Raw genomic sequence first — 26,913 nt, 5'->3', positions numbered from 1 at the left:
AGTGGGAAGGGAGAGTTGGAGAAGTCAGAGAGATCACAGAGAGGAGAGAAGACAAGGTCAATGGAGTGACCAAGACAGTGGGTGGGGGAAGAGGTCCACTGAGTAAGGCCTAGGGAGGAGGAAAGGGCGAGAAGTTTAATGGTGGCGGGGTCAGAACAGTTGTCAATAGGGATATTAAAGTCGCCAAGTATGATGGAGGGAAGGTCAGAGGAAAGGTAGTGGGGGAGCCAGGCAGCAAAGTTGTCAAGGAAAAGGGAGGAGGGGCCTGGGGGACGGTAGATGACGGAGACACGGAGGTGGATGGGGGAGAAGAGATGGATGGAGTGTACTTCAAAGGAGGAGAAGGAGAGGGAAGGTAAAGTAGGAATGACACGAAAAGTGCAGTTAGGGGATAGGAGGATGCCCACTCCACCTCCTGGACGCTCGTCTGGTCTGGTGGAGTGGGTGAAGGAGAGGCCCCCGTAGGAGAGAGCGGCGGGTGAAACGGTATCAGAAGAAGTAAGCCAGGTTTCAGTGATGGCAAGAAGATTAAGAGAGTTGGAGATGAAGAGGTCATGGATGGAGGAAAGTTTGTTGCAGATGGACCTGGAGTTCCAGAGGGCACAAGAGAAAGGGAGGGAGGGAAGAGGGGAGATGCGGATGAGATTATCAGGGTTGATGGAGCGAGGGGGAGGGTGAGGGGTGGGGCAGTGAGAGTTGGGCGAGAGAAAGGGGCTAGGGGAGAGGATGGGTATAGGAAAGGAGCGGGGCGGCATGGTGAGAGACAGGGAGGACTGGGAATGAGAGAAGGGGCAAGAAGAGTGTAAGGGCAATTAGTGCCGAGGTGAAGGCAGCAACAGGGGCCAGAAGTGGGCCAGATTGGTCGAGTTAGATATGGGCTGACAAAGCAGAGTAAGACAAGAACAAAGGAAGGACTGCAGAGAACAATGAAGTGGAGCAGGAACAAAAGGCAGTTGCAAACACAATTTAAAGTACCATAAAGATAAAATAAAATGGAGATAAATTAATTAAAGTGCAAATACAATTAAGGTAAAATACAGATAAAATAAAATGGAGATAAATTAATTAAAGTGCAAATACAATTAAGGTAGAATACACTTCAATAAGATAAAATTAGATTGAAGTAAAATAAGTTAAAAGAACTTAAGGTAAATTTTAAAATGAAAAACACATGGTAGTAAATGTAATGGATGGCCGCAGAGAGCCTATACCAGGAGGAACAGGAGAGTCCAGGGAGTCCAGAGATCAGGGTAGTCCACAGGTAGTCGTGGGAGCAGTTCAGGAACAGGTGTGACGTTACGGTGGGTCACGGAGACAGTCCCAGGAACAGGTTCAGATCAGGAACAAGTGAGGCAGGAGTTCCTGAGGGTCGCAGGGCAGGGGAGGCCCAGGGTCCAGGTGGGAGTCAGCAGCAGATGTCCAGGGAAGCAGACCAGGCGGCGGGAGTCCGGGCTGTGGGAGACCAGAAGCAGGAGATCAGGCAGCTGGAGACCAGACAGCAGATGTCCCGAGGAGAAGGCAAGCGGGAGACAGGCAGCAGGGGAATCCAGGAGACCGTCCCAAGGAGATGGCAGGCGGGAGACAGGCAGCGGGCATCCCGAGGAGATGGAAGGCGGGAGACCAGGCAGCAGAGGTCACCAGGAGACCGTCCCGAGGAGATGGCAGGCGAGAGACAGGCAGCAGAGGTCACCAGGAGACCGTCCCGAGGAGATGAGGTCGTGAGGAAATGTCTGGCAGAAAGAGCCCTCCGGGAGTGGTTAGAGCCAGGCCAAGAGATGCTGGAGACTGAGGAGCGGATGAAAGACAGCTAGGCCGGAGCCGGCGGGCTCGAGTAGAAGATAATTACCGGAGAGATCGCCGGAGGGAGCTCAGCTGGATGCGAAGCTACTGGAGGCAGCAGTGAGCAGAGGCAGGTAAGTGGAGGCAGGGAAATGGAGCAGTGCTGGGGCTACACCACTATATATTAATAGTAGCAAAGAGGGTTATTTGCCACACTTTTCCTGCATAGAGAAAGGTAAAAGCGAGTTTGCAGGTACGGGCTGCAGAAATGTTACATTCCCAATTAGGAAGCCGTGGAACCTTTATGTTTGTGATGTGCTGCTTTATGCCAAAAATAAAACAGCTACTGATTAAGAAGCCTGGAGCAAGGAGTCTTCATTTGGTGATTTCTACAAAGTGGTGTCACTGTGGGATTTGAAAGGACAGCCAAAAACACAACTATGTACCCAGCTATTCAGACAACAAAAGATAAGTAATATTCAGAGATCAGACAGCAAAATAGAGGAAAACCTCCGAGCTTTAACGAATATGGCTACCACACAGCAGGCCCAGCAGAACCAAATGCTAGCCGTCGCTGAGGCTCAGGTGGAAAGTAACAGACTGTTGCTGGCGAAGCTCAGTCAGCTCAGACAAAGTGAGCATGAACCCGCTGTTTTTGCAAAAGATGACCCCCTCGGATGACGTTGAGGTGTTTTTATTATTGTTTGAAAGGCCGGCGACACGTCTTAAGTAGTCAACAGGTGAATGGGTAGAGAAACTGGCTCCTTATTTGACGGATGAAGCCCAGCGGGACTATATGGATGTGCCTGGGGATCAGGCAGCGGACTTTCAGCATCTAAAGGCTATCATTTTGGCACAGATAGGAGTGACAGAAGGAGGAGAATCGTTGCCCGAGAAGGGGCAACGATTCCATGACTGGCGGTTTAAACCGGGATCTGCAATGGGTGCCCAGCTGGCAGACCAGGCAAAGTTAACAAAAAGTTAGTTGGAGCCTGACCGTAATACACTATATGTTTGAAATCCTGGCTATCGACCATTGTGAGCAAAACCTAGGTTGGGAGTTACAGAGATGGGTTCTAAAGACCGCCCCTCAGTCATTTGAGGATCTTGCGACAGCTATTGATCGGTATTATGCTGTCGAAAATATGGCCCAGACAGCTGGGAAATTTGTCAAACCAGACTTCAGGTTGAAATCAACACCAGAGGTTGGGACAGACTGCAAAGTGTCCCCAGCGAAGTATTTTGAGCGTGGCGAGCAGGGTCACTTCCGAAGGCATTGCCCAAATCATCCAGAACCGATGGATTGTTTGGTGGTACGGCTAGACCCCAGGTTTCCTACTTGTTTCTCCATGTCCTCGTCCACAGGGAATCCACTGCTGTTCCGGGTGACCGTCTTGATGCGGCAACAAGCGGTGTTAGCATTGGTGGACTCGGAGTGAAATCACCTTGGTATCTAGTACTATGGTTCCAGAAGGCCTTTCGACTCGGCTATCGTCAGTGAGTTGTCACACACCGCTCTCATAACTAGGTGCTGTTGTGTGACTTGCCCTTTAAGGAACTATGTTGGTGCTTGTCTCCTGTTTCAGAGTCTCTACCTTTTCATAGCTGTTTTCTGTTATCCTAATTGGAAACCTCCTTCTGAAGCTTATTGGTTACTGAAGACTATATCACCCTCTTGTGATCAGGGATTCATTGCCTGATCTTCGTGTTACTCACACTACCGTGGGTTCTGGCTGCATACCTAACTCCCTGAGTGTCTCCTGGATGTTATTCAGTTGCCGAGATTGCCTGTCATCGCTGATCTCTATTTGGCCCTGCTGAATACCATTTCATGGTTCATCTCTAAGCTGCAACTATTCATTGAACTTTCATCTGCACATAGAACTGTCGTGAGTTGCTTGTTATAAACTGTGCTCATATAAGCCTACCAACCATCTACTTAACCCCCATCTCCTCCCTTTAGCTCATCCTCCCTTCTCTCCTCTTGCCTCAACTGGCTCCTCTTGTGCCTGGTCTGTTTACCCTCCTTTAGGATGTAAGCTCGTATGAGCAGGGCCCCCTCCCCTCCTGTCTCCATACCTGTTCTTCCGCTCCGTCTTTACTGCATATGACTGGCCGGAGTTTCTGAAGTATTGGTACTTTTTGTTTATTGTTCTGTATGGTTTCACCCTGTATAGTCTACTGTTAGTACTGTGTGCGGCGCTGCGGATACCTTGTGGCGCCTAACAAATAAATGATAATGATGATGATAATAATAATAATAATAATAATAATAATAAAGTGCTTTGGAAAATGCTTATAAATATGTGGTGGAAGTGTGGAAGGCTGATTGACCAGCCAGGGGAGAACCTTATTTTATAATAAAAGGGGATCTGTTATATAGGTTGGCAGTGGTACAGGAGAAAACAGTCATCAACTCTTGGTGCCACAGGTACACTTTCCATTGGTACTAACAACAGCCCATACACACACCTTTTGGTGGGGCATCTGGGAGAGAAGAAGACTCTAAATCGAGTGCTCCCGAGGTTTTACTGGCCAGGAATCCGTATGGTAGTCAAGCGATACTGTCAAGCCTGCCCAGTGTGCCAGCGGACGGCCACTAAACCAGACTATCGAGCTTCCCTGGTACCTCCCAGTTCCATTGGAGTGAATTGCTATGGATTTAGTGCTACACTTGGAGAAGTCTGCCCGAGGGCATCAATATGTATTAGTAGTCCTTGATTATGCTACACGATACCCTGAGGCAATTCCACTAAGGAATATTAAGTCAAGCACTATTGCGAGTTACTATTAATGTGCACTTGACTGGGAATCCCAAAAGAGATCCTAATAGATCAGGGAACTCCATTCATGTCGAGATTAATGAAGGAGTTATGCAAATTGCTAGGGGCACAAAGACTGCAGACCTCGGTTTATCATCTGCAAACCGACGGGTTGGTCGAGTGGTTTAGTAGAACCCTAAAGCAATGATTAGTCGTGCTGTGGCTCAGGATAAAAGAGATTGGGACACCCTATTACCCTATCTCATGTTTGCAATAAGTGAGGTGCCTCAGGCATCAACGGGGTTTAGTCCTTTTGAACTTCTGTTTGAAAGACAACCCCACAGAGATCTAGACATCCTCAAAGAAGGGTGGGAACAGCAGGGTCACAAAGAACCAAATATAGTTCAATTTGTGGCCCCATTATACAATTGACTACAACAGATTGGCCCGTTGGTAAAACAACATCTGACAGAGGACGCCAAAAGAAGGGTTATGATACCTGAGCCACCCTACGCACCTGCCACCCTACACACCATTGACCTAGATGACAAGAAGCTCATCCTAGTCCCAACTCAGAAATGCAAGTTGTATGCACATTCGCAAGGCCCTTATGAGGTAATATAGCTCACTTGTTAAAGCCTTGCGTGGAGGAAATCCCGACATTAATATTGTCAGCAGTAAAAACCAAGGTAGCTCGATATACGGATGGTTTTTCAACTATTCCAGGGCGCACAAAGATGATTGAACATGACATTGTCACCCCACCAGGAGTTATAGTTAGTCAGCGGCCATATAGAATACCTGAAAAAAAGGGCTGTAGTAAAGCGAGAGGTGAAGAACATGTTGCAACTTGGGCTAGTGGAGGAGTCCACTGGTGATTGGAATAAACCCATAGTCCTTCTGTCAAAGCCTTCGGGGGCTATTCGCTTCTGTAATAATTTTAGAACGTTGAATAAGGCGTCTAGGTTTGACACATATCCAATGCTGCGGGTAGACGAGTTAATGGAGAATCTGGCCAGTAGTCAATATTTGACTACCCTAGATTTGACAAAAGGGTACTGGCAGATACCACTCACTGCCTCTGTCAAACCTAAAACAGCCTTTTCAACATCTGAAGGGCTGTTTCAGTACAAGGTATTGCGATTTGGCCTTCATGGGACGCCAGGAATGTTTCAGCAGGCAATGGACAAACTGTTGAAGCCTCACTGGGAATACGCTATTGCTTACCTTGATGACATAGGACTCGAAGTTCTGACTGTGGATGACTATCTTCCCACCTTTGGAAGATGGGACTCCCCGTCCTTACTGTGGATAACTGTGGATGACAGACCTGTTTTGCAGTTATTAAGGTGTCACAGCCTTAAGATGAATCCCCTGAAGTGTGCGTTAGCCATGGCAGAGGCTAAGTATCTGGGTTATGTGGTCAGCCGGGGGAAAGTAAAACCCCAGGTGGATAAGGTAGAGGCCCTTTTACCTCTACGTATGTATTACACAGTATTGTTTTATTACTGTTTATTCCCAATTGTAAAGCGCTACGGAATCTGCTGGCGCTATATAAATAAATGTTGATGATGATGAGGCTGTGAGGAATTGGTCTAAACCAGAGAGAAAGTCTCAGTTACGGACTTTCCTGGGGTTGGTCGGGTACTACCGACTGTTTATTCAAAACTTCGCTACCCGAGTCACCCCACTGACCAAATTTCTTAAAAAGACTAGCCCACACAAATTGTATATCTATCTATCTATCTATCTATCTATATATATATATATATATATATATATATATATATATATATATATATATATATATATATATATATATAGGATCCATAGTTGTTCAACAAATGAATAGACCAGCACCAGCAATAAGAAAAATACAAAATTTAATAGAAAACAAATAGAATGATACATGACAGTAGTATACCCTGCCCAACGATCGCTTCAGCTAGGTTGCTTTCAACAGGGGCCCCTGATGAAAGGAAATTATTATTGTATACAAGCAAAGCAGATCTTATATGTTGCCTTTGGAAATTTATGTTTGGCGACAAGAAAATCAGAGAAATTATTTTACAATTTTTATTTGTAATTTAAAATAAAAACACTTATCACAGTGTGAAAATTTCTGCTATAGGGTGAAGATGATTAATTGCTGCTGTTATTTTCTTTTGATGAATGAACTGAGGTTACATTTAAAAACATTTCCAGGCTCATCTACCTTCTATTGTCTGATCTGGTCACTCCAGGAAATTAAAACAATAACATATTTGTCCTTGTAAAATGTCAGCCTGATTTACAGCTGTGTGGGGATGGGGTTTAATAATGTGATTTCTCTAAACCAAAATATGACAGGAACCTTATTCCACCAGTATAGGTGAAAGCCTTTCCTGAGGCAGCTGTTGTGTTAGACATGTGACATTTAATATCCCCCCCCCCCCCATTACCAGGTGCCCCTTACTCTGTAAGACTAGTAGTCTGTGCCCCTCTAACAGCTTTTAGACACTGAGATGGGGCTGGACACCTCCTTTCTCCACACTGCATATTCATAGTTCTCCCACCTCTTCCACCAAGTGTTTCCATCTTTTGAAGCACGTATTGTCCAGAGTCAGGGCCGGACTGGGACTAAAAATCAGCCCTGGCATTTAAAGCACACAGGCCCACGTGTTGTGGGCTCCATGCACTATATTGTTGCACACTGATGCTGGCGCAGTACAACATGATGTAGTATGAGTGTGTGTGTGTGGGGGGGGGGGGGTATTTATTTCTCCTAATGACCCTCAACATTACATTATTAGCACCCCAATTACATCAATAAACACCATGACAATACATTATTAGTACCCAAATTACAGCAATAAATAACCCCCCACACACACTCATACTACATCAATCATCCCCACATTACAGCAACCGGCATCACCCCACACATTACAGCAACCGGCATCACCCCCCACATTACAGCAACCAGCATCACCCCCCACATTACAGCGTCCAGCATCACCCCCCACATTACAGCAACTGGCATCACCCCCCACATTACATCAACCGGCATCACCCCCCACATTACAGCAACCGGCATCACCCCCCACATTACAGCAACCGGCATCACCCCCACATTATAGCAATACCCTCTCCTACTTATTAGCAATACTAAGCACCAAACACACTACAACATTGCCACCAGCACGCCACCCCATACTACAGCAATACCACCAATTATACAGACGCCACTGTAGGAAACAATGTTTTGCTTTTTTCAAATCTCCCACAAAATAGCAACAACGAACAGAGTACTTACACACATAGGTAACAGGTACCCTTTTCCCTCAATTAAATAGTAATGGCAGAATTTTCATGAATCATTCCACATGAAATAAAACTAACATATATCTAAAAAAAACATAACTATTGAATGATCAGTTGAATCCACACGGCCGCATTAAAAGTATTTCCATCTACAGCAAAATGACAGAGAAAAATATTTTTGTTTTACTACAGTAATTGGATATGCGTCTTTTCTATTCATTTTAAATAACACAGTATATAAATTAAGGGGGATAGAGGAGGTGGGTGAGAAATAATTGGATGTGATCCATCAGTTTGATTAGATAGGAAACATTTAGATTATTTACCTGGAGGCGTCTACCCCCTTGACTCACAGGCAGGGCTGACAAGAGGAATTTTGGGCCCCGATACAGCAACTTCTTTGGGCTCCCATCATATTCAACAATGAAAGACTTGCCTTTGGCAGAAGTTCATATGATGCCACACCGTAGTGTGCCCAGTTCATATTATGCCACATCGTAGTGCCCCAAGGTCATATTATGCCACATAGTATTACCCTCAATTCATATTTGGTCATGCAGAAGTGCCCACAAATCATATTATGGCATAGTAGTGCCCCCAAATCATTAGTAAAGCTCAGATAAAAACTCATTCACAAATAAAAATTGCTACAGCATATCAGATACTGAGTGCGAGTCCCAAGAGCAGCTTAATACATCATTTACAATGCAAACAAAAATAGATATATTGACACAATTACAGATAAAATTTATGACAAGCAATGTTTTTTCCTCTTAATTAAAAATCTCTGTACAGATAAATATGCAAAAAACATTACAGTGCAATAATGAGCAATACATAGTGTTAAACATTATTGGATACGCTGTAGTGTCCCCAGTTCAAGAAAGGATGGTTAAAAACATATTGCACACGAGAAAATATATGAACTTACCTAATTATGGCATCCTGTGTTCTGTTCTCCTAGTGGGCGCGCTGGGCGAGGAGGGATCAGCAGCTGTCAGCTCACACAGGCAGTCGGGAGCAGGAATAGAGGGCAGTGGTCGAAGCAGAAATTTAGGAGTGGGGGTATAGAAAATATAAGTGAATGGAGTATGAAGGCTTGATTTTTTATTTTTTTTAACACTTGTCCCCTCTGTGCATTTCCATTCTTCATTACTACTTGTGTTTTATGATGGCTGCATCCCTGACATTCCCATTCTTAAGATGTCTCTCTCTTTACACTTTCTTTTACCTATGCCCCTGCACCATCTTCTCCTTTGTCCCTCTCACTTAACCCCCTGCACCACCTTCTCCGCTGGCTCTCACACATCTTCCTGTACCACCTACTCCCCTGGCTCTCTCACACGTCTTCCTGCACCCTCTACCCCCCGGCTCTCTCACTCCTCTTCCTGCACCCCCTACCACCCTGGCTCTCTCACCCCCTTCGGCTCTCTCACCTCCTTTCCCAGCACCCCTTCGGCTCTCTCACCCCCTCTCCCAGCACCCCCTGGCTCTCACCCTTTTTCCCAGCACCCCCTTCCGCTCTCTCACCCCCTCTCCCAGCACCCCTTCAGCTCTCTCACCCCCTCTCCCAGCACCCCCTTCAGCTCTCTCACCCCCTTTCCCAGCACCCCCTTCCGCTCTCTCACCCCCTTCGGCTCTCACCCCCTCTCCCAGCACCCCCTGGCTCTCTCACCCCCTCTCCCAGCACCCCCTTCGGCTCTCACCCCCTCTCCCAGCACCCCCTTCGGCTCTCTCACCCCCTCTCCCAGCACCCCCTTCGGCTCTCTCACCCCCTTTCCCAGCACCCCCTTCCGCTCTCTCACCCCCTTTCCCAGCACCCCCTTCGGCTCTCTCACCCCCTCTCCCAGCACCCCCTGGCTCTCAACCCCTTTCCCAGCACCCCCTTCCGCTCTCTCACCCCCTTTCCCAGCACCCCCTTCGGCTCTCTCACCCCCTCTCCCAGCACCCCCTTCGGCTCTCTCACCCCCTCTCCCAGCACCCCCTGGCTCTCAACCCCTTTCCCAGCACCCCCTTCCGCTCTCTCACCCCCTTTCCCAGCACCCCCTTCGGCTCTCTCACCCCCTCTCCCAGCACCCCCTGGCTCTCACTCCCTTTCCCAGCACCCCCTTCGGCTCTCTCACCCCCTTTCCCAGCACCCCCTTCGGCTCTCTCACCTCCTTTCCCAGCACCCCCTTCGGCTCTCTCACCCCCTCTCCCAGCACCCCCTGGCTCTCATCCCCTTTCCCAGCACCCCCTCCGGCTCTCTCACCCCCTCTCCAAGCACCCCCTAGCTCTCACCCCCTTTCCCAGCACCCCCTGGCTCTCACCCCCTTTCCCAGCACTCCCTGGCTCTCACCACCTGAAAATCGCGGGCACCCCCGCCCGAAAATCGCGGGCACCCCCGCGACCCCCCCCCCCCCCCCAGAAAATCGCGGGCACCCCCGCCCGAAAATCGCGGCACCCCCCCCGAAAATCGCGGCACCCCCGCGACCCCCCCCCCGCCTTCAGTAAAAAAAAAAAAACAAATTTAAAAAAGACAGGAAACTCACCAGTGTAACTGGCTGCACAGCATAACGGGGGAGGGAGCTGGGGAGCGCGCAGCAGAGGTGGCTGGTCCCTCCAGCCACCAAGAAGACAGGGGGAGTTGGGCCGGCCCATATAGCCATCGGCCCTTCTGGCATTTGCCAGAAGTGCCAGATGGCCAGTCCGGCCCTGTCCAGAGTATAAACCCTTCTCTCTGCATGTCCCCAGGATACCCTCAGAAATTCCTTGAACATTTATCAGCCTGGCACTCTCATCCCCAAAATCATCATGGGTGATTTCAAACACATTCTCCCGCTGCTTCCAACTTACTCCCCGTAACCTCCTCTCTCCATCTCTCAAAGTGGACTAACTAGGAGAGACTGACTCATTATGAAGCCATCTGCCTTAAGTTTTTACCAGACTTTGTTAAATTTTTGGTTTCTTCAACACTGGTTTACTTTTCTCAGACCTCGCTCAGGCTTCTAAACCCAACTGCCTCTGCTCAATCCTCCCGCACCAACCCCTCCGACCACATTACTGCCCAGGATCTTGCTTCCAACTTCAAGGACAAGAGTACAATTTCTGATATGAAATATCCAGATTCTACAAGGTCTCTACCCTTCTCATCTCTTCCCACTAACAAATCACTCATTGCCAGCAGTCACGGCGGCCATGGGCACCACCACGACTCTTTTGGTCCTGCTTGTGGCGTCCCGGCCGTCGCTATGATGACCGGGGCGTCACTTCCGACATCTCCGGTCCAGTCTGCAGATCTCTGGCCTATCCTGCTCTGTGCATTACCTCCTGTACCTGTTCGCCATCGTGTAAGCATAATCTTGTACTACTCTGAGCATAAGTCCTGGGGGCATCCAAGTACCTATGCGCATAACCAGTCTCTACGGGAAAGGCGGCTGCTAAAGGTGAAGACCTCTACCGCTTGTTCTACAAGTTTATGCCGCACTGGTGACCATAACATTATAACCGACCAGTGAAGATTGGGGGTAATTCTGACATGGACAACAGCGACCCGAACCTTTCTCCAGCCCAATCAGATCCAGGCTCTATCACAAGTTGTACAGGGCTTATTTCACCATTTGTCAGTACAAATAGAGTCCTCCAGAAACCCGCAGCCTTAGCAGGCCTTCTCTGGCGTCTTTTTGGAGCCAAAACTGAACTTGCCTGATCGATTCTCTGGAAACAGACCTGCCTTCCGCAACTTTAAAGGAGAGTTGCAGGTTATACTTTCGCCCGAGACCACACTCCTCTGGCTCTGAACAGCAGAGTGTCGGAATTGTAATCTCTCTACTCCTGGGCGATCCCCAGTGCTGGGCCTTCTCCCTTCCGCCAACAAGTCCATCCTTACAAACCGAGGATGCCTTCTTCCAGTCCTTGGGTCTGCTATGCGACGGCCCAGACAGAGTGGCCTCAGCTGAGTCCCATTTCCAGGCATTAAGACAAGGACGTCGTTCTGCTGAGGAGTATTGTGAAGAATTCCGGTGATGGTCAACTGATAGTGAGTGGAATGATCCGGCGCTGTGGAGTCAGTTCCGCTTGGGCCTTACAGAGCAAATCAAGGACTCCTTAGTTCAGTGTCCTGCACCTACCTCGCTTGAAGATTTGATGCAACTTGTAATCAAGATTGATCGCCAAATCAGAGAGAGGAAAGCTGAAAAAGTTATCTATACCTCCTTGCTCACCACCCAGGTCTGGTTTTACTTTTCTGGACTCCCCTGAATCCATGCAGTTGGGCGCTTACTGTCTGCCTCCTAAGGAGCGTTCCGGACGACGCTCACTAGCTATCTGTTTGTATTGTGGCCAATCGTGCCACCTAGTTCGTTCCTGTCATAGGAACTCGGGAAACGCCTAAACCTAAGCGCTGCTGAAGAGGTGCGCTTAGGTCTTCAAATAATCTCTTCAGAAAATTTGTTGTTGGTCGCTGCACATCTAGTCTTCCGCGATCAGTCCGTGGAGGCGACAGTCTTCGACAGCGGTGCGGCAGGTAACTTTCTGGACATCCACCTGGCTAAGACGCTTGGTTTTCCTGAAGTCAGACTGGGATCGAGCATTACCGCCTGTGGTCTCGATGGAACCACCTTGTTTGGGGGCAGAATACCTGCCAAAACTCCATTGGTTCATTTGTCTGTAGGAGCTCTCCATACTGAGGAGGTCTCTTTCTTCCTGACCACCTGTCCCTCTGCTCCATTGATTCTGGGGAATCCTTGGCTGCAAAGTCATAATCACACTATTGATTGGAAAAAGGGGGAGATCATCCGTTGGAGTCCAAAGTGATCTTCCACATGCTTGACCCTACCTCTCTTAGGACTCTTCGGCCCAGTAAAGAATTGCTACCTGCACCCTACCAGGACTTCAGTGATGTGTTCTGTAAACAGAAGGCCGACTTTCTCCCGCCTCATCAGAACTATGACTGTGCTATTGACATTGTACCCGCTTCAAAATTGCACAAAGGGCGTCTGTACTCTTTGTCTGTCCCAGAGACTCAAGCCATGGAGCAGTACATGGAGCAGAATCTGAAGAAAGGATTTATCCATCCCTCCAAATTCCCAGTAGGAGCTGGATGTTTCTTTCTGACCAAAAGGGATGGGAGTTTGAGACGCTGCATCGACTACCGCAGCCTGAATAAAATCAGTCAAAAACACTTACTGCCATTGATTTCTGTTGTATTTGACCAGCTTAAGTCAGCCACCATTTTCTCTAAGATCGACCTCCAGGGGTGCTTATAATCTTATTCGCATCAGACAGGGAGACGAGTGGAAAATGGCCTTTAATACTCACTCCGGGAATTAGGAGTATCTGGTGATGCCATTTGGATTGTGCAATGCCCCCTGGCAGTCTTCCAGGATTTCATCAATGACGTCTTGCGTAAATTTCTAGGAAAATCCGTGGTGGTCTACTTGGATGATATTTTAATTTACTCTCAGTCCTTGTCTCAGCATCGCCAACAGGTTCGAGAAGTTCTGTAGAAGTTGCGCCAACATCACTTTTACGCAAAATTGGAGAAGTGCGAGTTTGAGGTCTCCAGAGTGGCTTTCTTAGTATATATTATTGCTTCATCCGGTTCCTCCATGGACCCCAGTAAACTCCAAGCAATCCAGGACTGGGTTCTCCCTACAAACCTCAAAGCAATTCAAAGGTTCCTTGGCTTCACCAATGTGAGGATACCGGTTTAACGTAACCTTCTGGGCTGCACAGCTGGCCTACCCGGTACCTATCCAAGGCTCAACATCACCCAGGCAAATATCCGAAAATAACACAAATAAGTTTATTTAACAAAATGGTAGCACAAAACAGCAACAACAGAAGTAAATAATAATAACTTGCAACAAATATCACTACACTACAGTCTGGCACAGACAACATACAGGGTATTATGAAAACACCTCACCCATATCCTTGTTACTTTCAGGAACTGTCTCTCTCCTTTAGGCCTACCAGCAAACTTAGTGGCCTTAAATCACTCCGCTTTCGGCGGACACACAGCTCCCCAAGACCTGGAGAGGTAGATCAGGGCACGGCCTTACTCAAGGGACCGATTGTCCCTTTCCTGTCAGGGGCAGAGCTTAATACAGATCAACGCCAGCCTGACCTGAGCTATCACTCTTAAGTGAATGCCCAATTTGCTGTCTTCTTTAGCCGTCTTTTAAGCCCAGAAATGACCTCATCAGTAATTGCAGGATCAGCCTGATTGGTCCTTTTTCTATGGTTACCTTTTCACAAGTAAACATACATGCAAGGCGATAACAGATGATTAGCTCCTGATATAATAAGGACAGGTATTGTTATGTGTCTATAGAGGAATGTTTGTTTAAACAGAGATCAGTATCCAGACTCCTTTACATTTAAATACACAATGCAGTCCTCTGCCATTAAACATAGAGCTCTGTCTCTGGGCCTGTTCTTATGCTCTCACACACAGACCCACAGCTGAAGGATGACAGGAAACCCCCTGGTGTGATGTACATTCATACAGGACTGGTGGACAATAACCCTTTTGCCTAGACTGAAACAATGGCCTGGTCTGCATGCTAACTATACAGGCTGCAGTTACTTCAAAACAGAATATACACAAGCTTATATATGACTGACACATATGGGCGAACCAGAGGGCTAGAAAAGTATAGTCCACAGTCACCTCATTACCTCACAACCAACTACTATCAAAGGTTCATACGCTCATTTTCTTCCCTGGTGGCTCCCATCGCTGCACTCACCCGGAAGGGCGCAGACACAGCTAATTGGTCTACGGAGGCATTGGCGAGCTTTTCTGCCCTTAAAGCCGCTTTCACATCCACACCCATTCTTGGGCACCCAGACCCTGAGCTCCCGTTCATTGTGGAAGTGGATGCCTCAGATGTGGCGCAGGGCGCAGACACGCTATTCTCTCTCAAATGGGCCCACAAAGCAAGAAATTGCATCCGTGTGCATATCTGTCCAGGAGATTCTCGCCTGCTGAGATTAATTATGATGTTGGGAATCGTGAATTGTTGGCAGTCAAGTGGGCCCTCGAAGAGTGGCGGCATTGGTTGGAAGGTGCAGCTCAAGTTATAACAATCTTCACTACCACAAGAACCTTCAGTATATTCAGACCACCAAAACTCTAAATCCCCGGCAGGCCCGCTGGGCTTTGTTTTTCATCCAGTTTAACTTTATCATCACTTACCGTCCAGGATCAAAGAATAGCAAGGCTGACTCTGTCTCAAAGTTTTATGGCATGCCATCCTCAGCCTCCTGACCCGCAACCTATTATTCCCTCGAGCTCTATTCATATCGGTTTAACCCAGGATCTTGGGGCCACACGCTGCCACTTCCAGAAGATTGCTCCAGCTCAGACACCCGCAAATAAATTATTTGTCACGGTTCATCTGAGAAAGCCTGTTCTCATTGAATGCCACGACAATGGCTCAGGTCATCCTGGAATCCATAGGACTTTAATACTTTCCTGCTGGCTTTTGTGGCCCACCTTGTCTTCCGATGTAGAGGGGTACGTCCGCGCTTGCCCAAAATGTGCCAGAAACAAATCTTCTAGAAACCGTCCTCCTGGTCAACTGCTACCCTTGCCAACTCCAATCAGGCCTTGGACCCATCTTTCCATGGAATTTATTGTCGACCTTCCATTGTCCTCAGGTCATAACACCATTTGGGTAGTCGTTGATCGATTCAGCAAAATGGCACACTTTGTACCCTTACCCAAACTGCCAGATGCCAGAAGCTTGGCCACCTTGTTCATTACTCATATCTTCCGTCTCCACGGCCTTCCGAAAGACATCGTCTCGGACCAGAGGTCCTTTTGCAATTCCCTTGGAATCATACTCAGTTTGTCCTCAACTTACCACCCTCAATCAAATGGCCATACGGAAAGAACCAACCAATCCCTGGAACAATTCCTGTGTATCTATGTTTCAAAGTTCCATGATAACTGATCCTCTCTCTTACCTTGGCTGGAGTTTGCTTATAACAATTCTTGCCATACTGCAACACCTACATCTCCGTTCTTCTGCAATCTCGGGCTCCACCCGAAAGCTAACTCTTTCTCTTCTGCTGTTACCGTTGGCGATTCTGGGACACCTACTTTAACATCCTGGTTAAAGTCCGTCTGGAAAAAGGTGCATTCTGCTCTACATCAAGCTTCTCTCTAAATCCTTCGTTGATCGTCATCGTGTGCCGTGTTTATTAAAAGTGGGAGATCGTGTATGGTTGCCTAGACGAAACATAAAATTGAGGCAACCCTGCAGGAAAAGTGAACCCAGTGGTTTTCAGACTTAAACTACCACCTTCTTTAAAAATTCTCTGCACCTTCCACTGCTCCTTCTGAAAAAGGCTGTTGCTCCTAGCAAGCTCAATCAACCTTCTTGTAACAGGCCACAGCCTCTGCTCGTGAATGGCGACCATGAGTTCATCGTGGAAAGAATTCTGGACTCAAGAAAAGTTCAAGGTCAGGTCCAGTTCTTAGTCCATTGGAAGGGTTACGGCCCAGAGGAGCGAAGTTGGATACCACAGAAGCATCTCCACACTAGGAGACTCGATTAAGGAATTTTTTTAAGAGATATCCTACTACACCTGGATGTCAGTGTTCCTTGACCCCTCTTCAAAGGGGGGGAGGTACTGTCAGCCGCCGCGACTCTCTTGGTCCTGCTTTTGCCGGGCGCGTGCCCGCTGGGCTGTGCAGCATCAGCCAATTATGGCCGATTAGTTAGGTATCTGCTGGCGCTCTGCCTTGCCATTGGCTTTGCACTTAATTATACTACTGCTGGAGCACTGGCAGGGCTCTTGCTCTGATTGGTCATCTGTACTATTTAAAGCAGTGATGACTGGGCCTCACTGCTGGTTATAGCGTTCTGCCTCAGTACTGCTACCTGCTCCTGTGTTTGATTGGCGTTTAAACCTTGGATTGCTTTCACGTGTATGACCTTCTGCCTGTACCCGGACTCTGAACCATAGCCTGTGACCCTGACCTTCTGCCTGTACGCGGACTCTGAACCATAGCCTGTGACCCTGACCTTCTGCTTGTACCCGGACTCTGAACCATAGCCTGTGACCCTGACCTTCTGCTTGTACCCAGACTCTGAACCATAGCCTTGGACCCTGACCTTCTGCCTGTACCCGACACTGAATCATTGCCTGTGTCCCTGACCCTGCTGGTATCTGACATCTCCACCGGTGCGCTGTCCAGTCCACAGATCTCTGGCCTATCCTGCTCTGTGCATTACCTCCTGTACGCCACCGTGTAAGCATAAACTTGTACTACTCCGAGTACCTGTGAGCATAACCTGTCTCTACAGGATAGGCGGCTGCTAAAGGTGAAGACCTCTACCCCTTGTTCTACAAGTTTATGCCGCAATGGTGACCATAACACCATCACTCTTCTGCCACCACTAAAACTCCATCCTCTCCCTTCAGCCACCACCTCTTATGCTCCATTCTCTTAAATTATCCTCTAAACCCTCAACCTGTCCCCTGGATCCCAACCCCTCACCTCCCTCACTCCCTCCCTCCCTCTTGCTCCTCTTCAATCTGAACCTCTCCACTGGAATATTCCCCTCATCCTTTAAATCTGGTATTGTCTCACCCAGTCTTAAAAATAAGACAAAATCTTGACCCCCAGCTCACTCTTTCACTACCTCCCAGTTTCTCTTCTCTCTTTTGCCTCCAAAATACTTGAGCGGTTTTTCTACAAAGGTCTCATCAGCTCTCTGACAACTCCCTCCTTTATCCTCTCCACCCTGGCTCCGTCCCCTCAACTCCGCACAAACTCCTTGATCATCGTCACTAATGATCTTCTCAGCCAAATCCAGGGGCTACTTCTCCCTGCTTATCCTTCTGGACCTGTCTACGGCCATTGATACCATTGATCACCCTCTCCTACTCTACACCCTTCACACCATTGGCCTTTCTGATAACGTCCTTTCATGGTTCACATCCTACCTTGCCCAAAGCTTCTTCGCTGTCTGGTCTGTTTCTTTCCCTTTAGATTGTAAGCTCTGGTGAGCAGGGCCCTCTTCGCTCCTGGTCTCATTACCTATAACTTTTACTCACCAGCTACACTGCGCACCTCCCCGGTGGGCTCTCTGCCCATTGACTACACTCCACCATTATCTTTGTACCTATTTCAGTGGCTGTAAACCTGGTAGTTGCACCCACACTAATGGGCACAGGTTTCAGCCCCCCAGTAGCTGTACTGAGAGCAGTGATGTTATGTGTTTACTTGGTTAATAATAGATACCCAGGAGTGTTCCTGTAACGCTGGGATATCACAATGCTCCGTCCTTCCTCTTCTTATATACATATGGGGATAATAGACATATAAAAAACACCTACTGGGTAGTTTCCTTTTACAATTTTTATACAAATGACAGAGCAGCTGGAAGAGGCCTTTAGCCGGAGAGAAGCCGGTAAGAAGATTGGGAAGGGGGTCGGCACACAGGCTGCAGAACCACAATGTCTATATACAAGATGCAATACCCAGTGCAGGAGACGGGAGCAGATGCTGTCACTGTTCAGAATCTCTCAGCAATCACCATTGTTTAGCAGCAAGTTCAAGTTTTGTTTAAAACAAAAATATATATATATTTCTATGTATATATACACCCAAGAGAAAACTCCTGTTATAAATAATGTTCACGTCAGAGAGCATTTGGCGGGATAGGAGGAATCGCAGCCCTCAGTCCACGTGGTGACATTATCCTAGAGCTCAGCGTCAGGCAGCAGCCAACGAGCTGGGATCTCATCTGTAGCTTTGGGAGCCGCTGCAGGAGCCGTCTGAAAAACACAGGGGTTATAGAGAGTGAGAAAGATGTGCCCGAATGGCTAGGGGCAGATTCACAAATCTCTCCCACTAGTCATTTTCTTAAAGTCATCTTTATATGTAACTGATTATTTATCTTTTGGTCTAAACTAATGAGTTTAAGCTTTAAAAAGGCAGCTTGTTTTGGACTTACTGTAGGACAACTCGTCTCCGGCTCTTTTACGCGATTGGTCACCTCTGAAAAGAAAAGTAGAATGTAAGTTATATTAATAGATTCCTTATTAACATTCTTTCATTCCATTAAAATATAAATAAAAGTATTTTAGTAAGAGTATTTTTCCACTATGGTGTTTAGTTGTGTCTCTATCACACACTAACACAGCACGGCTATTACTGTAATACTACATGTATAGAGCTCTCTTCCCATCCTCATATACAGCAATGCTTCCTGCATGTTCTCTTACTATTATATAATCACACTGACCTGTTGAATCCATTCTGCATCAGTTCCCGCTGGAGCTCCTGATCCTGCGCTGCATAATCCTGCAGCTCCGATTCCATCGCCGGCGGCAGAATGTTGGGGATGAATTTGGAGAAGAGAGTTGGTGCGAGATGGACCCATTCTGAAAGTGGGAGAGAGTTTGAATAAGTGACACTCTGTGCAGGGGGAAGTCTGCTGATCCCTACCCCGGGAGAGGCGGCAGCCGAGTGATAAAGGCTGATCCCTACCCCGGGAGAGGCGGCAGCCGAGTGATAAAGGCTGATCCCTACCCCGGGAGAGGCGGCAGCCGAGTGATAAAGGCTGATCCCTACCCCGGGAGAGGCGGCAGCCGCGTGATAAAGGCTGATCCCTACCCCGGGAGAGGCGGCAGCCGCGTGATAAAGGCTGATCCCTACCCCGGGAGAGGCGGCAGCCGCGTGATAAAGGCTGATCCCTACCCCGGGAGAGGCGGCAGCCGCGTGATAAAGGCTGATCCCTACCCCGGGAGAGGTGGCAGCCGCGTGATAAAGGCTGATCCCTACCCCGGGAGAGGTGGCAGCCGCGTGATAAAGGCTGATCCCTACCCCGGGAGAGGCGGCAGCCGCGTGATAAAGGCTGATCCCTACCCTGGGAGAGGCGGCAGCCGCGTGATAAAGGCTGATCCCTACTCTGGGAAAGGTCAGTAGGGAGCATATGAATGATTGCCAGATAGAAAGGTGGCACTGCATTGGCTCTTGTGATGCACAATCAATAACTCACAGTCCTCTCTGCTCCGCATGTGGTGATTAGCACGTAACACAATGGGAACATACAACACGTGTAACACAGTCAGGTGCACCAATGGCATGCTCTGGCACCTGTGTAAACGTCAATGTTCTGGAGAGCGTCACACCTGCCCTGTCCACTCACACTACACTCAGCAAAATGTTCTCGATTGTACCGGAGTCTCCGGCAGACAGAAAAAACGGCCAATAACGTCGTAATTACAGGAACACAATGCCGAATATGTCTATTCCATCAACGTCTGTCTGATCCCCGGGCAGTCTATATTATGTGACATTACATACAGAAGCGTGCAGTTACCTGGCCTCAGGGTGTATAGGCCCTTCACAATGCTCGCCATGGTCGATGGAGTGATCTGAAACGGTGTAGACTGAGCTTCTAGTAACAAAGCTGCATGAAGGAAACAGACAAGATATAACAATTCTGTCCAGCATTCAGAGGGTTAAACACAGAGGCGAGACGGACCCCCCATCCTCCTACACAACGTGCCCGGAATCTCCTCCGTCAGTACCGAACTAATAAATATCAACCTTTATGGTCTATACACAAAATGGAATTATAAAGAAAACACTTTGGGAAAGATGAGCCACAGCAACTGTGCTAGACAAATTGGCTGCTACAATCCGCCACACAGAGTCCATAGATGTCCCCCAATCTATAACTGTACCACAGAGCTCACAATCTACTCACGCATCAGGCTGTAGATGTGTTTCTCTGCCACATGCTCGGTGAAGAGCAGAATGAGGTCATCTTTCAGGTCCCTGTTCAGTTTGGTCTCTATATAAAACTTGTTCTGGAAAGTAAACAAAACAGGAGGTCACCAGGAGAATATACAGCCGCTGGATGTCTGATCTCACACAGGACCGCGTATAACACCCAGACATACAGCCGCTGGATGTCTGATCTTACACAGGGCCGCGTATAACACCCAGACATACAGCCGCTGGATGTCTGATCTTACACAGGGCCGCGTATAACACCCAGACATACAGCCGCTGGATGTCTGATCTCACACAGGACCGCGTATAACACCCGGACATACAGCCGCTGGATGTCTGATCTTACACAGGACCGCGTATAACACCCAGACATACAGCCGCTGGATGTCTGATCTTACACAGGACCGCGTATAACACCCAGACATACAGCCGCTGGATGTCTGATCTCACACAGGACCGCGTATAACACCCAGACATACAGCCGCTGGATGTCTGATCTTACACAGGACCGCGTATAACACCCGGACATACAGCCGCTGGATGTCTGATCTCACACAGGACCGCGTATAACACCCGGACATACAGCCGCTGGATGTCTGATCTCACACAGGACCGCGTATAACACCCGGACATACAGCCGCTGGATTGTCTGATCTCACACAGGACCGCGTATAACACCCAGACATACAGCCGCTGGATGTCTCATCTCACACAGGACCGCGTATAACACCCGGACATACAGCCGCTGGATGTCTGATCTCACACAGGACCGCGTATAACACCCAGACATACAGCCGCTGGATGTCTGATCTTACACAGGGCCGCGTATAACACCCAGACATACAGCCGCTGGATGTCTGATCTCACACAGGACCGCGTATAACACCCAGACATACAGCCGCTGGATGTCTGATCTTACACAGGACCGCGTATAACACCCGGACATACAGCCGCTGGATGTCTGATCTCACACAGGACCGCGTATAACACCCGGACATACAGCCGCTGGATGTCTGATCTCACACAGGACCGCGTATAACACCCGGACATACAGCCGCTGGATTGTCTGATCTTACACAGGACCGCGTATAACACCCAGACATACAGCCGCTGGATGTCTCATCTCACACAGGACCGCGTATAACACCCGGACATACAGCCGCTGGATGTCTGATCTTACACAGGACCGCGTATAACACCCGGACATACAGCCGCTGGATGTCTGATCTCACACAGGACCGCGTATAACACCCAGACATACAGCCGCTGGATGTCTGATCTTACACAGGGCCGCGTATAACACCCAGACATACAGCCGCTGGATGTCTGATCTTACACAGGGCCGCGTATAACACCCGGACATACAGCCGCTGGATGTCTGATCTTACACAGGGCCGCGTATAACACCCGGACATACAGCCGCTGGATGTCTGATCTCACACAGGACCCCGTATAACACCTGGACATACAGCCGCTGGATGTCTGATCTTACACAGGACCGCGTATAACACCCGGACATACAGCCGCTGGATGTCTGATCTTACACAGGACCGCGTATAACACCCAGACATACAGCCGCTGGATGTCTGATCTCACACAGGACCGCGTATAACACCCGGACATACAGCCGCTGGATGTCTGATCTCACACAGGACCGCGTATAACACCCGGACATACAGCCGCTGGATGTCTGATCTCACACAGGACCGCGTATAACACCCAGACATACAGTCGCTGGATGTCTGATCTCACACAGGACCGCGTATAACACCCAGACATACAGCCGCTGGATGTCTGATTTCACACCCGGAAATACAGGAAGAACTGGGTGAATGGGGCTAAATTGTGGAGACATGTCAATCAGGAAAGACCCTGAAATGCCAACTCTCCAAGATGGCCACAACCATTTATAATGGAGCCAAATATATTGTTCTGCTCATCCAGATGTTGCTCATGACACACTACCATATTTTTCTAAAAGCTTAATCTCCAACTAGCACTGTTGCAATGTAGGAGATTGTAGACTTTATTTTACTGTTGTACATAGAACACAGCCCCGCCCACTCAGTGTCATCGTCATGGCTGCTCCCAGTCAGCAGAGACTGTAGAATCATATTACTGAACAGACTCACCAGGACGCATGTCATGTTACATGCACATGTGACCGTCTCACTTACAGAAACAGCAGCGAGTAGGGATGATAGTGAGTGAGAGGGATGCAGCTCCTTTGTATAACAGAACAAGGGGTCACCATTAAATGGGGATACAGTTAGACAACGTTATAATCTGTACATCAGTGTATTAGAATACTCACCATATAGATAAAGAGTGGGACAATGCTGTGCAGTGCCCCCATATACTGACCCAGGGCGACGTTAAACTTCTCAATATACTGCTCAGGAGAACTTGCCTGGAACGAACAGGAAGGTGTAAAGTTTCTGAAACAGGATCACAGTGTATGTAATTAATGTCTATATTGTACACTGGACTCATGTGGGGTGACCAGCGAAGCATAATATATACACACAGATACACCCTCTAAAATGTAGCCTATCCAATCATTAGGAGCCAGTGACATCACAGAGACTGCAGCCTATCCAGTCACTAGGAGCCAGTGACATCACTGAGACTGCAGCCTATCCAGTCACTAGGAGCCAGTGACATCACTGAGAATGCAGCCTATCCAGTCACTAGGAGCCAGTGACATCACTGAGAGTGCAGCCTATCCAGTCACTAGGAGCCAGTGACATCACTGAGAGTGCAGCCTATCCAGTCACTAGGAGCCAGTGACATCACTGAGAGTGCAGCCTATCCAGTCACTAGGAGCCAGTGACATCACTGAGGGTGCAGCCTATCCAATCACTAGGAGCCAGTGACATCACTGAGAGTGCAGCCTATCCAATCATTAATAGCCAGTGACATCACTGAGACTGCAGCCTATCCAGTCACTAGGAAAAATGCTTTGGGGACAGGTGAGAGGAGTATGCGATATATTCACCTGGAGCTCCAGAGAGACTTTCTGTAGATGACGGGTTATCTTGCACATGAGATCGCTGTACATCTGCTCTGAGTGTTGCTGGCACACACATTTATACACACAGCTGAAATGAAACAAGACTAAATTATCATCATTTATATATTAAAAACTATAACAAGATTTCCTTTTCACACATTTCCTTTTACATGTCTGTATATAAACCACACGGACAATGTGTATCCCACCCCTGGGGAGGGGGGGGAACAGTGTATCCCGCATGCAGCCCCTGGGAGGGGGGGCAGTGTATCCTGCATGCAGCCCCTGGGAGGGGGGGGCAGTGTATCCCGCATGCAGCCCCTGGGAGGGGGGGGCAGTGTATCCCACATGCAGCCCCTGGGAGGGGGGGGCAGTGTATCCCGCATGCAGCCCCAGGGGGAGGGGGGGCAGTGTATCCCGCATGCAGCCCCTGGGAGGGGGGGGGGAACAGTGTATCCCGCATGCAGCCCCTGGAGGGGGGGCAGTGTATCCCGCATGCAGCCCCTGGAGGGGGGGCAGTGTATCCCGCATGCAGCCCCTGGAGGGGGGGCAGTGTATCCCGCATGCAGCCCCTGGAGGGGGGGCAGTGTATCCCGCATGCAGCCCCTGGGGGGGGGGGGGCAGTGTATGCCACATGCAGCCCCTGGAGGGGGGGCAGGTGCGGGTCAATGTATCACCTGTATATCTGCTCATACGAGATGGGTATATAGTCTCCAGGACTCTGCGTTAGCAGTTGATCGATGGCGCTCTCCAGCTTGGGCCAGTATGTGCTCTTGTAATCGTCGACTGTGATCACGTTCATCACTGGAAGAGAAAAGTGGATCATCATTGGGGACTGGGGCAGAGTAAAGGGTCCTCCCTGGGATAGGTGAGGGGGTGTCAGAAAATGCAGCGGAGGGAAGACCATGGAATTACATGGACTGGGAATAAAGGGAGGTACTCCTGGGTCTGAGAGTAACCAGCAGCAGATGTCACTCCCTCCCCCAGCTGCAGCCACAGGGAGGACACCAGGGCCACATACATGTATACACTGAGAATAAAGGGAGATACCCTGGGTGTGAGAGATGTCCCCCCTCCCCCCCTGGGCCCCCGGAGCACTCACAGAATTTGGAGGTGCTGGAGCTGATCCCCAGGAGACTCTTATTTCCGCAGTCTCGGGGTCTCCGGCAGATTTGGGGGTCCGGGGGGGTCTCGGGGCGCAGCTCCCAGTGGTTGTGGTTGGGGTCCTCCTCCATGATCTCCTCCTCCATCTCCCCGGCTCCCTCACCGCTCTCCCCGGACTCCAACCATCCCCAGCCCGGCTCCAGCTGACAGGCGGAACTTCCGGTCCAGCCCCGCTGCATGCCGGGAGCTGTAGTCCGCGTCACGTGCCCGCCGCTGGTCCCGACGCGCTGCATGCCGGGAGCTGTAGTCCGCGTCACGTGCCCACCGCTGGTCCCGCCTACTGGGCCAATATCCCCCAATACTGGTAGGTGTTACCCCGAAACTGGTGCTGCAGTATTATTGTTCTTATCACCCCAATACTATTATTACTCTGATACCAGTATCCAGCAATATTTTTTTTCTGGTCACCTCAATATCATTATTACTCTGACACTGGTCACTGTCACCTCAATACTATTATTCCTCTGATCTGTCAGGGATGGCAGGAGTAAAATCACAAGAGTCAGTAACTTGGGGTAGCTCATGGAAGTCAGAATAGCACATGGGTATTAGGGTATAAGGATATCACACAGGTATTAGGGTGTCAGGAAGTGAGAATAGCAAACAGGTATTAGGGTGTCAGAATAGCACACGGGTATTAGGGTGTCAGAATAGCACACGGGTATCAGGATAGCACACAGGTATTAGGGTGTCAGGAAGTGAGAATAGCAAACAGGTATTAGGGTGTCAGAATAGCACACGGGTATTAGGGTGTCAGAATAGCACACGGGTATCAGGATAGCACACAGGTATTAGGGTATCAGGAAGTCAGAATAGCACACGGGTATCAAGGTGTCAGGATAGCACATGGGTATTAGGGTGTCAGGATAGCACACGGGTATTAGGGTGTCAGGATAGCACACGGGTATCAAGGTGTCAGGATAGCACACAGGTATCAGGAAGTCAGGATAGCACACAGGTATCAAGGTGTCAGGATAGCACACGGGTATCAAGGTGTCAGGATAGCACACGGGTATTAGGGTGTCAGGATAGCACACAGGTATTAGGGTGTCAGAATAGCACATGGGTATTAGGGTGTCAGGATAGCACACTGGTATTAGGGTGTCAGAATAGCACATGGGTATCGGTATCAAGGTGTCAGGATAGCACACGGGTATTAGGGTGTCAGGATAGCACACGGGTATCAGGATAGCACACAGGTATTAGAGTGTCAGGATCTCACACAGGTATTAGGATGTCAGGAAGTCAGGATAGCACACAGGTATCAGGGTATCAGGATATCACACGGGTATCAGGAAGTCAGGATAGCACACAGGTATCAAGGTGTCAGGATAGCATATGGGTATTAGGGTGTCAGGATAGCACACAGGTATTAGGGTGTCAGGATAGCACACGGGTATTAGGGTGTCAGGATAGCACACGGGTATCAAGGTGTCAGGATAGCACACAGGTATTAGGGTGTCAGAATAGCATATGGGTATTAGGGTGTCAGAATAGCACATGGGTATTAGGGTGTCAGGATAGCACACAGGTATTAGGGTGTCAGGATAGCACACTGGTATTAGGGTGTCAGAATAGCACATGGGTATCGGTATCAAGGTGTCAGGATAGCACACGGGTATTAGGGTGTCAGGATAGCACGTGTATTAGGATGTCAGGATAGCACATGTGTATTAGGGTGTCAGGATAGCACATGTGTATTAGGGTTTCAAGATAGCACACGGGTATTAGGGTATCAGGAAGTCAGGATAGCACACAGGTATTAGGAAGTCAGGATAGCACACGATTATTAGGGTGTCAGGATAGCACATGGGTATTAGGGTGTCAGGATAGCACACAGGTATTAGGGTATCAGGAATTCAGGATAGCACACGGTTATTAGGGTGTCAGGATTGCACACAGGTATTAGGGTTTCAGGGTGTCAGGATAGCACATGGGTATCAGAGAGTCAGGATAGCACACGGGTGTCAGGATAGCACACGGGTATCAGGGTGTCAGGATAGCGCACAGGTATTAGGGTATCAAGTGTCAGGATAGCACACAGGTATCAGAGAGTCAGGATAGCACACGGGTATCAGGGTGTCAGGATAGCACACAGGTATCAGAGAGTCAGGATAGCACACGGGTATCAGGGTGTCAGGATA

The 26,913-nt window shown here is 48.8% G+C and overlaps 1 protein-coding gene across 1 annotated transcript; it reads right to left on the bottom strand.

Moving 5' to 3' along the window:
- Window positions 1-11,458: 11,458 nt before the first annotated feature.
- CACUL1 (CDK2 associated cullin domain 1) lies at window positions 11,459-24,941 on the bottom strand. Its single transcript, XM_075215557.1, has 9 exons — window positions 24,708-24,941; window positions 24,283-24,409; window positions 23,591-23,693; window positions 22,907-23,002; window positions 20,564-20,666; window positions 20,174-20,263; window positions 19,094-19,232; window positions 18,803-18,846; window positions 11,459-18,623 (listed from the first exon to the last, which is right to left on the bottom strand). Exons 1-9 carry the CDS (start codon window positions 24,853-24,855, stop codon window positions 18,589-18,591), a joined length of 885 nt encoding a protein of 294 aa, XP_075071658.1. The 5' UTR covers window positions 24,856-24,941; the 3' UTR covers window positions 11,459-18,588.
- Between the last annotated feature and the right edge of the window lie 1,972 nt (window positions 24,942-26,913).

This window comes from Mixophyes fleayi, chromosome 6, assembly GCF_038048845.1.
Source record: "Mixophyes fleayi isolate aMixFle1 chromosome 6, aMixFle1.hap1, whole genome shotgun sequence".
NCBI lineage: Eukaryota > Metazoa > Chordata > Amphibia > Anura > Limnodynastidae > Mixophyes > Mixophyes fleayi.
Note: the sequence above shows the minus strand (reverse complement) of the source record. Positions and strands in the feature narration are given on the sequence as shown.

What these genes read in the sequence shown, in the direction of transcription:
- CACUL1 (XM_075215557.1), bottom strand. Translation starts at nt 24,855, where the DNA reads ATGGAGGAGGAGATCATGGAGGAGGACCCCAACCACAACCACTGGGAG. An exon ending in AAGTCTCTCTGGAGCTCCAG is followed by an intron (nt 23,003 to 23,590) that starts GTGAATATATCG and finishes TGTTCGTTCCAG; the next exon opens with GCAAGTTCTCCTGAGCAGTA. An exon ending in TCCCACTCTTTATCTATATG is followed by an intron (nt 20,667 to 22,906) that starts GTGAGTATTCTA and finishes TTTACTTTCCAG; the next exon opens with AACAAGTTTTATATAGAGAC.